We start from the raw sequence: 11,323 nt of genomic DNA, 5'->3' as shown, positions 1-11,323 counted from the left end.
CTTTGCTATTCCCAGTTTTTTTTTTTTTTTCTCACTTCCTCAGAATCCAGGTCCAATCCGGATCTGATCCAAGCTCTCCCTAGACCCTCCTCAGAGTCTTTTGGCGGGAACCTAAATTTTACAAAGGGGTTTCCTCCTCCATCCCACTATTCTTTATTCCTCTCTCGTGCCTTCCTCCCGATTTACAAAGAAATCTATTTTTGTCCGATTGCAGGTTTCTTTCTGGTGATCTTTGCCTACTTGCCTTTAACTGGTTACTATCAGGATCTCTAATTGGTCTTGTTTCACGATCACTCTCTGCTAAATGTGTCCAGGCGCTGTAGAGATTAACAATTCCTGATAGCCCAAACTAGGAACAAATCCTTTCTACAATTGTTCCACCAATCCCCCCGCCCCCCGGCCCTAATATCCTCTTAAAGATGGCTTTAGTCATTTTTATCTAGGTCACACTGAGAGCTTTCAGTTCTGAATTCCTGGGTCATATTAAAATGTAGCAGATGGGGGGGTGTGTGTGGGGCTTTGACCTTGTGAAACAATGATTTAGAAAAGCACAATACCGAAGAGGGCAAGACGGGAGCACATAACAAAAAGCTTTTCCAGGAAGCCAGGTTTTGTCCTAGTTTCTTCGGGTGTCCCCAAGGTACAGGTAGGGAGGCGAGGGGCAGGATGCATCCTCGATCCTAGGGGTCACGCCCGAGGCCCTCCGAACGTCCCCAGGAGGGGTCCCGGCCCTGCACGGCGCAGCTCTGGCGCTCGGTCCTCCTCTCCATCGAGCCTCCTTTCCCGGGTGACCGGAGCCGAGGAGAAGCAGCGGCCAGCGAGCCGGACCCGCCCCCGTTCCGCGGCGCCCACGCCCAGAGCGGTCCGTTGTCCCCGGCGCAGTGCAGCAGAGCGCGCACACACTCCCTCCCGGGGCCCGGACCGCGCACGCGCGTCGGGACCCGCGCCCTCGGCTGCGGGAGGGGCTGCGGGGGCGTCCCGGGGGCTTTAGAGGGGGGAGGGAGGAAGAGGAGGAGGAGGAGGAGGCGGCGGCGGCGGCCGCGTCGCCCTCGTCGGGGCTCGCGCTCGCCCCCGCGCTCGCCCTGCGCCTCGGCCGAGCCCCGCGAGGCTGAAACGCTTTCTCCCGGCATGCAGCGGGAGGAGGGATTTAACACCAAGATGGCGGACGGCCCGGATGAGTACGAGACCGAAACGGGCTGCGTGCCCCTTCTCCAACCCGAGGTGAGGGACCGGCGGCGAGCGCCTCTCCCGGGCCCCGGGGCCCGCGGTGGCCGCTCCCTCAGGCTCGCCGCGAGGGCGGCGGCCGAGGCGTCCGCGCGGGACCCGGCGGGGAGGGAGGCTGAAGGAGCGAGTCCAAGCAGGCCCGAGCGCGGCGGCAGCGGCGGCGGCGAGCGGATAACGGGGGAGGAGATAGCGGGGCGGGCCCGGCCGGGGCGGGCTCTGGGATGCCGTCCCTGGCGGTGCCTGGAGGACCGGGGTGGGGAAGTGGTTTGGGTCTGCCTGGTCGCCGCGCTGCTGGTGGGTGCCGAGGCGACGGGGGCCTGCTGACACTTGGGAACCTCGGCTCGAGCCCCTCGGGCTGGCTCCAAGCCTCTCCGGGAGCGAGGCGGGAGCCGATGCGCTTTGGATTTCTGTCCCCTCTCTATCCCTTTTCGCGGTGGATGACACTGTCCTCTCCGTTAGTTCTCTCGTGGAGTGGGAGGTGGGGGGATAGTAGTTGCTTGGGCGAAGTGATGCCCTGCCAGGATATGTCATAGCAACCATCTCGGCGCTCAGGACGTCGGATTTTCGGTGTTTGAGTATTTGCCCCCAAGCCATTAAAATAAAAATTTAAAAAAAAAGGAAAAAGAGGGGTCGGAACTTTGGAATAACCCCCCACCCACCCTCCCACCTATCCACACATACATGCTAGCTTGTCAGCACAACTGTTTTAGGAAGGTAGAGTGCAACACGTTTCCCATGGTTTCTTTTGTATCTTTCTCATGAAAAGTGCACGTCTCCGTCCCAGCTCGGTCACGTTCTGTAGTTGTTTACTTCCCAGTGTGTGGCCGAGTTTGTGTTTAGTTAAGACCTGGAAGCAGTTCTGTACGCATTCGGCTTGTTAGCCGGGCGCGGTGAGATGCGGAGTGGGGGGGGGGCAGGAAGGAGAAGCACAGCTCCCCGCAGAACTCTGGTCGTGCTTTGAGGTTGAGTTTTGTGCACACATCTGCGGTGTTCACTACGGGGCGAACCAAGGTGGTTCCTTTGCGTGAAATTGATTTTCTTTTTGGATTTTTTTGTACCTTGCGAAAATTGTGAATAACGGGGACCACTGTCTCATGTGTTCATTCTGCGTCATCAGTCATTGGCTCATTCATAAGTTTATTACACACACACACAACACACACACAACACACACACAACAAAACTAGAGTTTCTTAGAAATGTATGCCTGGACAAGTCTCATTAGAAAAAATTATTACGCAGTAAGAATAAACTTTTTACAAAATTGAAGTGGGAGAGCCAGGAAGGGTGGCTCAGTGGTTGAGGACCCGGGTTCAATTCTTAGCATCCACATGACAGCTCATGCCTGTCTCTAACTCCAGTTCCTGGGGATCCTCACACAGACATCCATGCAGGTAAAACACATAAGGTACACATAAAGTAAAAATAAATAAATCGTTAAAAAAAATGGAAGTGGTAAAATCTTAGAATTGGCATTAGAGACATTTCTTTTGGTTTACACTCAAGCCCTAAAAATATGTCCAGAAAGTTTTCCGACGTTGTGCTGTAAGTGTGGTTAAGGAATATTTCTATTCATCTGTTCCTGAGGGTGTATTTCAAGCACTTCAAGTGTTTTATATATTTTAGAGTCCGGTGACAGGGCAGTGGTTTGTAGGCGGAGAGAGGGGAATGAGGAGTTGAAAATTAACCTTAACAGTAGACGAGTTGAGGCCAACTTGGGCTAACTGATACCCTACCTCCAAACCAGACTATAAACAAACAAAACAACAAGCTTTTTGCTTCGTAAACGTCTTTTTTTTTTTCTTCCCTAAACATGATTTTGCAGGGTGTGGCAGTTCACTCCTAGTACTTGGGAGGCAGAGTCAGGAATGTCTGAGTTTGAAGTCAGACAGGTCTACATAGCAAGTTCCAGGTGGTCCAGGGGCTATATAGTGAGAACGTGTCTCAAAGCTTTTTTTTTTTTTTTAAACTTGAGCCTAGAGATTGCTCAGTAGGATAGAGAGCTTGAAGTTTAGGTGTCATCAGTTTGTTATTTAATAGATGCTATATTGCTAGAAAGTCAACTTCCCTCTTGCTCAGTTTAAATTGCTATGGTATATATTTCTTTTAACCAGTAAACACAAGGCCTAGTAGTTTCAATTCTGGAATTCTGGGGACTGACTGAAGGGGTTATTTTCTGTGGTTAGGTTCTCGCACCTGCTGTAGATCTGGTTCTGAGCCTTCCAGTGTGGTAGCAGAACAGGGCATGCTGTTTCTCTTGAGTTTGTGAAGTTGGGATGATGATGATGAAGAAACACTTAGCTGATGGGCTGTTAAGGAGGCTAAATGAGATAATGGAGAACACAGGCTCTTGGGTCAGAATGACTGGGGATTACAAATCTGCTGCTTCTGTTTTATTTCCTCCTCCTCTTTCTGCTGTTCCTCTTCAGGTAGGGTGTCTTGTAGCCTAGTCTCTACCCAAGGGAACAAAGAATGACCTGAGTTCTGGCCCTCACACCCTGGACTGTGCTCATTGTGTGCCTTTAAGTGTGCTCTCTGTACACTAGGCGAGCACTCTGACAGTGGAACCTCATTCCCAGGCCTAGATTCCAATTTGGAATCCTCAGCAATTAAATGATATGAAGTAAAAATTTGTTTAAGCCTCTATTTGTGCATCAGAAAATATCACAAAATGGTTTCTAAGTATTTGTTAAATAGATGAATTATTTGTAGGCTGGAGAGTTTAGCTGTTGCCAAACATGGTAGAACACAGCTATAATACAAATGCGTGAAGAACTGAAGCAGGAGGATTGTGAGCTCCCCGCTCGCCAGAGCTACAAGGCAAGACTGTCCCAGCCACTTTAGGAAGACTCTAGATATACTCAGCTATTGCCAAATTACCAATTTCTATGTAAACTGCCCATGTCAAAACCTTTTTAAGACAAATATGGGCAATGAAATATTTTAGAGGTTTTTTTTTTTTATAAGAAAATCTTAACTTTTTAGATGAAACACCATTTGTTTAGTGAGTCAAGTAAATACTTGTTTACCAGATTTGGACTAGGTGTGGCCCTGAATTCAGAATTGTGTGTGTTTAAATCAAGAAGAGGCACTATAGAATATGGATTAAAAGTGAGTTTTGCTGTTCACTGTCAAATTGTATTTACCTCATTTGTAAAGTCAGGTTGCTATTACCTCCTTTTAGAGTCCTTGTGAGCATAAGTCTTAGGCAAGCTACTGTTTGGAAAGCAGCCGTCACACATTTGGACTGACCCGCTAACCTTCTAAAGGCCATGAATACCACACAGTGTCTACTGAAAGGGAAGTTGATATTACCACTGCTCTGTTGAAATAGGCGATAATTCATTTTATCACAGAGGAAGAATTAGAGGATATTTGGAACTAGATAAACTGCCCATCTGTGGATTAGGGCTGGTCCTGGGTCAGTAACCCCGAGTTAGTAGATGCTTAACTGCTCTTAGTTTCTTTGCTTTTCAGATAAAGAGACTAGCCTAGATGATCCCCAAGATCTCATTGAACTCTGGTGTTCTGATTGAAGTTGTGATTTTTTTTTTTTCAGGGTAATCAACTTGAACATCTCATTGTTGTAGACACAACACTGTTTTAGATCATGTGAGTTAAAATAAAGTGAAATGTACTGTTTTCCAGAAAGTAATAGTCTAGCAGGGAATATACATGTCTATGAAACACTCCGTGGATCCAAGTCAGTGCTGAATGGAGTAGAAGAGCCTGCTAGCAGTGTCAGGTCCCGTCACTCAGAATAGCTGCTGTAAGACTGGGAAAGGGACAGGTAGCCTGTGCTGGTCTGCAGTCCAGCTTCTCCTGATTCATAGTAGCCTCAAACCAGCTGATGATCACAAACCCTTTCTGCCTGCGGATCCCAGGAGCTCAGCACCTAGATGATCTGGGTTACTGCTTTCCTCCTTTCCTCCCTCGTCTTCCCCCAACCCACATAATGTGTGTGCTTTTTAAGTGGTGATGCTTAATTTTATATTTGTTTTTAATACACTCTTTTTCTCATGACTTGTCGTGGTTGACTGTTGAAGTAAAGCATCTGCTGCCTTTACAGGTTTTCCTCTTAAAGGGTCCTTTCAGGCCTTAGCGATGACTCTGCTGTTTTCCATTTGTGCTTTTCATCCTATTATGTATGCGTTTAGAGATACATTGTTTATGTGTATAAGTTAATGTCTTGTTTTAAACAATACAGGAAATTTCTTTCAAAGTTGTTTTCTTCTGTTAGGTTATTGGCAGCTCTGTCATCAGATTCGGGTTTGCAGACATTAGGTAGGACGTCTTTTTTCTTTTTAGCTTTTTTTTTTTTTTTTAAATTGGGTGTAGTGGTACATGCCTTTAATCCCAGCACTTGTAGGCAGAGGCAGATGGATCTCTTGAGTTTGAGGCCAGTCTGGTCTACAAAGTAAATTTCAGGACAGCCAGGGTTATGCAGAGAAACCCTGTTTCAAAAAACAAACAAACAAACAATTCTTATTTTTATTAAGTATTTATGTGCATGTGTTTGTGTGCGAAAGCTTATGGAGGCCAGGTGAGTGCAGCAGAGCCCTAGAGTTAGACTGAGCTATCCCATGTGGGTGCTGGGAACTGAGCATGGATCCTCTGCAAAACTGCAGGTGCTCTCAGCTGAGCTGCCTTTCCTGTAACCACTGCTATAAACTCAGATGACAGGCCACGTCTCACCAACCTCTTGATTTAGAAGATGATACACAGAAACTCCCAGGAAATTTATGTTAAAGAACATTTCAACATATTTAAAGCTCTTAACTCTTAGCCTCTCATATCTTAACTTTATCATAACTTCATGGGGGAAGACATGGGTTAGATGAAGACTATGCATATGTTTAAATCGGAAGGACAGCTTTGTCACAGGAAACCTGCTTCCATACAGAGTTCTCTAAAAATAGGGGTTTATGTTATATTTATTTTGAAAAAGTTCCAAGGGGATTCTTACAAGTACCCCTTCATTTTATCCTCCCCTCTTCAATACCCATTTTGCTGTATGGGTAAAATCGTATACAGGAAGAGAAGGGTACTAATTTGACATGTAATGTGTGAGACATGTCAAGTTCTTTTAATGTTATCGTCTCCGTGTGATATATAATAACAATAATTGCTAACACTGACATATAATAATGAGCTAAACATTCTAAACTTTTTACATATGTGTTTATTTTCACTGCTTTTGTGTGTCTATTTTACAGAGAGATAATTGATGTATTTGGAAGTCTTACTTGCTGGTAAAAAGGCAGAACTACATATAAATCAAGGTTGCCCATGTGTTTATATCATACTTAAATGTCTTAGAAATGACAGTTACAAAGTTGGTTGTGGTTTGGTAGGCACTAGCTAGCTGTTGTTGCAAATGCTTTTGACTATGTTGTTTTTAATCTTTTATTCACTCATTCATTTATGTATTTACTTTTAGCTATTTTAGGTTTAAGCTATATCCTATAAAATTGAGCAGGAAGTACAGGGAACTCCCATATCCCTTTTGTCCCCACTACTTCATAATTTTCCCCATTGTCAGCATACAGCAACAGAGGGGTCCATTTGATAATGTTTCAGCTAATGTTATGAGTCATTGTCACTCAGAGTCCATACTTCTCACTCTTGGGGTTGTACAGCCTCTGGATTTTAACAGATGTGTGCTGACCATTATAGAAGACTCCCTAAAATTTTTTACTTACTGTGGAGTAAAAGTCACATTAAGTAGAAACCATACTTCAGATTTTGTTCCCTGGGCAACAGTGTGTTATGATGCTGTTTGTAGCTATGACCCTGGTCAGGCTGGGCGTGGTAGCTCACATCTTCTGTAAGCCAAGAACTCTGGGGGATGGCAAGTGATTATTGGAAATTTGAGACCAGCCTGAGTTATATATATGTTCCAAGCCAGGTTAGCTTACATAAGATCTTGTCTCAATTCTTAAAAAATGAAATACTATTCAGCTCTAAAGGAAAATACAGCAAAATTTGGAGGAAAATTGATAGATTAATATATAATAATTAAGTTCATACAATCTCAGGAAAAATGTATATTCTCTCCCAAAGGCAGGATCTAGACAACAATAAAGGTATATATGTAAACAAGTGTGCATTTGGATACAGTATACCATGTAGAAATGAGAGCAAGAAAGGCTAAATAAAGGCTTGAGGAAGGAGTGAGTGCAGGTAATGAACATGAGTTATGAAAGTATATAAAACTGATTGCTTTTTGTGAAGTCTGTTCAGATTTTTTATTTTTGGCGATAGATTTCTGCATAAAAATATATTTGATAACGAAAGTACCAAATCCAATATAAAGCAACACAACTTTCATAGAATGACTACTCTAAGTGTATATCTATTGACTGAGTCTGGTTAATGGTGTGTGATTTTTTTGTTGTTGTTGTTGTTGTTGTTGGTGGTGGTGTTTTGTATTTTTCTGAGACAGGGTCTTACTTTGTAGCCCTGGCAGTTCTGGAACTCACTGTGTAAGCAAGCTGGCCTCAAACTCACAGAGATTGGCCTGCTTTTGCCTCTGCCTCTGCCTCTCCAGTGCTGGGATTAAAGGCATGCATCACTACACCTTGTGTTGTTTTTTATTTGGAAGTTTTTTTACAATAAAGGCAACCAATATGCTATATTTGGTTTATTGAGGGGGGGTACTCAGGCGTATATGTATGCATGCATATGTGGAGAACAGAGGACCTTAAGTGTTGTTCTCAGGAACTGTCCACCTTGTTTCCTGAGAAGGGATCTCATTGACATGAAGCTCAGTGATTAGTCTAGGCTGCCTGGCTGAAACACTCCAGGAATTTTCCAGTCCGTGTCTCCCCAGTGCTAGGCTTTTATGTGGGTCTGGAGATCTGAACTCAGGTCTTTGAGCATTTCCATCCTTTACTGCATTTTTCAACTTGTGATGCTGTTGAGTTTAAAAGAACATGGATACTTATGACCCAAATTCAGGTTTTCTTTCTTATACATCAAAGGATTGACTAACCGAGCCATCTTCCAGCCCTGTATAACACAGTTAAACTTACAAAATTATAGAAATGGAGACTAAACCCATGGTTCCCAGGGATTGGTCAGGGTAGGACAAGTGGTGCTGGTTTAATTTATAGTTCCTTGAGGCTTGATCATTTTGATCATTTTGATGAGTCCTGCATCATTATGTGCATATCTGATAGAAAGATTTGTTGCCAAACTACATTCTTGTATGTAAAACATCACATCCATTGCTAGAAACTCTGTTCTTGGGCAAATTATTCTTACTTTGGGTGCCTTGATTTTCTTTCCTGAAAAATGAGAATAATAGAAAACATATGTTTTAAGGGCTTCTAATGAAGTTGAATGAGTTGGGTACTAAGTGCTGTAGGCTTAGCATTTCCAAACTCTGAAATTGAGATTTGTGTTTTGCAGTGAATGTTGCCGTTTTCTTTGGTCATGTAGTAAAAGGCTAGTTGTCAGCCCTAGTACATGGGCTGTCTTTCCTTGTTCCTGACAGCATAATTTACACCTACAGCCCCTCATTTCAGCCAACAACCCACTGAAAGGGTATTTGAGAACATAGGATTCTCGGCTATGCTCAAACTATAGCTAAGTCCTAGTAAGAGCAAGACAACTGCAGCATTGGCACATGTGGACTGTAGCTTGGAAGAAGAGCCCAGGGGCAGTAAGTCTTCAGAAAATGCCCTAGTCCCTTGTTTTTGGTGGCTTCTAAGTGTTAAACAGTGCAGGAGAGGAGAGCAGACATTGACCCTGAAGACTTAGTAGTACAGTAACCAATTGCACTTTACAGTGGGAACCTCTTTGATTCTTTGAAACTGTCTGTTCCAAAGGAAACTCCACTCCCCAATTTCTGTCAGGTGGAAAAAGCCAGCATTCCTCAGGGAACTTGTGAAGCTGGTTGGTTCCCTTCAACAATCACTCCAACAGATGGCTGTCTGTAGTGCCTTTTAGCATACCAAACCATGTGCTAACCTTCAGGTACCTTCCATAAGATGAGGTAGCTCTTCTCACCTTCTCCCTGACTGTTTTCAACACCTCCAGCTCTGGAGCTCCGTCTTCCTCAACTCCCAGGCTCCTCATTCCCCTTTTAACCTGTAACCCTGCTCTTGTTCCTCTCTCTGGCGCCTCATTCCCCGCCTCGCCTCCACGGCCAAGTCCTGACTACTACTTTCTCTCCCTGCTGTGAACTCTTCCAGATGCCTTTGGCTGTTCTCTGACTCTTATCTTCCATCAAGACCTTCCCCTCTGCCGTACCTTTGAGCAGTCCTGTCCTCAGTTTATAGTCTCCAAATAAAGTTTAGAATAGCACCTAGGAAGTAAAATTAGCTGTCAACTATCCTTTAACTACTTGCTTTTAAAGGTTTTATTTATCTTTTGGAATTCTGTGTCATTTTAGAATTGCGATGAGGGTTGTGCATGAATGCAGGTGTGTCAGAACCCTGGCGCTGGAGCTACAGGACTTGGGAGTTTCCTTACGTAGGCACTGGGGGCAGGGTTCTCTGTTAGAGCTGTGCTTCTCAACTGCTGAGCACTGATGGCTCACCTCTAGTCTGTGAAATTAGTTTCCTATGCATTTTAAGATGAGTGCACATGGATGAGAATCTTGCTTTTTTGTTTTTGTTTTTTACTTTGAGATTTTGTTTGTTCGTGAATCTTCCCTGAAATTGTAAATACTCATGGCTCTTCAGTGTTTTGTAGGTCCAATTATGAATAAGTTGTAAACATTGAATTCTTTGGAACATTTGAATATGATAATATATAGATAAACAGGATCTTGTTTACTTAGAAAATTAACTTGATTTAAAAATTTCCATTTAACTTTTTTGTGTGTGAGACTAAGTCTCATTTAAGCCAGGCTAGCATTGAATTTGTGGTGTTACGGAGGATGACCTTGACCTTTTGATTGTTTTGCTTTGCAAAGTGGGGAGATTACAGGTGCTCCACCACCCATCATTTATTTCTGACTGAACCCAGGGCTTCACGCACATCTGGCAAGCACTCTATCAACTGAGCGACATCCCCTCTTGTTTTGTGTGTGTGTGTGTGTATGTGTGTTTGTGTGTCTTATTGAATGTAGTCCAAAAAAAGGAGCATAATTCTGGGGGAAAATGGAACCGCCTAGAAGCCTAGCAGTATAACACAGCTGACTCAATATGAACTTAAGCTTTTTGAATGATCTATCCTAACATGCGATCCGTTCTGTTTTATTGGATAGCATATGGATATTCAAGATATGAAAAATTTAAACCACAACTTTTTTAAGCATTAAGAATTAATGACATAATTATTGTCAAAAATGTTAACTGGTATGAAGGGTGTGTAGTAGGAGTCCCCAGCAGACGCACGCTCTTCTCTGCAGAGATAATACCATTACTACTGTGCAGTATGCTGCGAAGCTCTTTTGGGCAGATACAAATATTTCAGGCACACTCTTACATAATTTTCTTGTTAATGTGTAAGTAGTATAATATGTTTTAAAATTTGTAGTGTTTTTCTAAATGCTGTTTGGGCATAGTTCTATTTCAGAGTAAAATCTCACTTTTGTGGTGTTTAGACCTGTATTTTTACATGCAGTAGCCACTGGGTATGGGACTGTTTAAAATAAGTAAAGTAAAAATTCAAATTTTAGCCATAAAATATGTCATCTGCACCATGGGATGGTTTGTGAGTCGGGCAAGGAGCTGGAGATTGACACACACACACACAGAGACAGACAGGCAGGCAGGCAGGCAGGCAGGCAAACAGCAGTGCCTTGAAACAGGAATGTTCCCTTTATTGTATTCCAGGGTAACTTACATAGGGCTCTCCTTGACTAATGGCCATGCCCTAGCTCTTGGGATTTTTCAGCTGCAAGCCCATCAAAAACCACTCCCCTGCCACCAGGAACTCATGAGGGTCTTGTGTCCAGAGCAGCTGCAAGCACAAGAAAACAAACTGTTTGCTCCGGTAGGCAGGGGTCATAGAAAATTCAGGGTCTGAGGGTCTGCAGTCCCCAACAATAAAACTGAAAACTTGAGTATGTATTAGTTTTATGTGGCTAGCAGCTATTCCTTGGCAGTACAGAATTAAGGGCTGTGTCTTAATAATAGCACAGATT

At 43.8% G+C, this 11,323-nt stretch overlaps 1 protein-coding gene across 2 annotated transcripts in view; it reads left to right on the top strand.

The window, feature by feature from the left end:
* Positions 1-627: 627 nt before the first annotated feature.
* Zdhhc17 (zinc finger DHHC-type palmitoyltransferase 17) overlaps positions 628-11,323 on the top strand; it is a 64,542-nt gene continuing 53,846 nt past the window's right edge. The window contains exons 1-2 of one of the 2 annotated variants that reach the window (XM_050135516.1): positions 628-646; positions 1,135-1,221. In XM_050135516.1, the coding sequence (XP_049991473.1) occupies positions 1,159-1,221 (63 nt within the window). In that variant the 5' untranslated portion in view covers positions 628-646; positions 1,135-1,158. Of the gene's footprint in view, positions 647-1,004; positions 1,222-11,323 lie in introns of those variants that run through there. The other variant, XM_050135515.1, reaches the window with a different exon arrangement.

The sequence above is a fragment of the Alexandromys fortis genome, unplaced genomic scaffold, assembly GCF_014885135.2.
Source record: "Alexandromys fortis isolate MF-2015 unplaced genomic scaffold, M_Fortis_MF-2015_v1.1 scaffold_24, whole genome shotgun sequence".
Taxonomy (NCBI): Eukaryota; Metazoa; Chordata; class Mammalia; order Rodentia; family Cricetidae; genus Alexandromys; species Alexandromys fortis.
The sequence above is the reverse complement of the archived record's forward strand: the minus strand, read 5'-3'. Positions and strand labels throughout refer to the sequence as shown.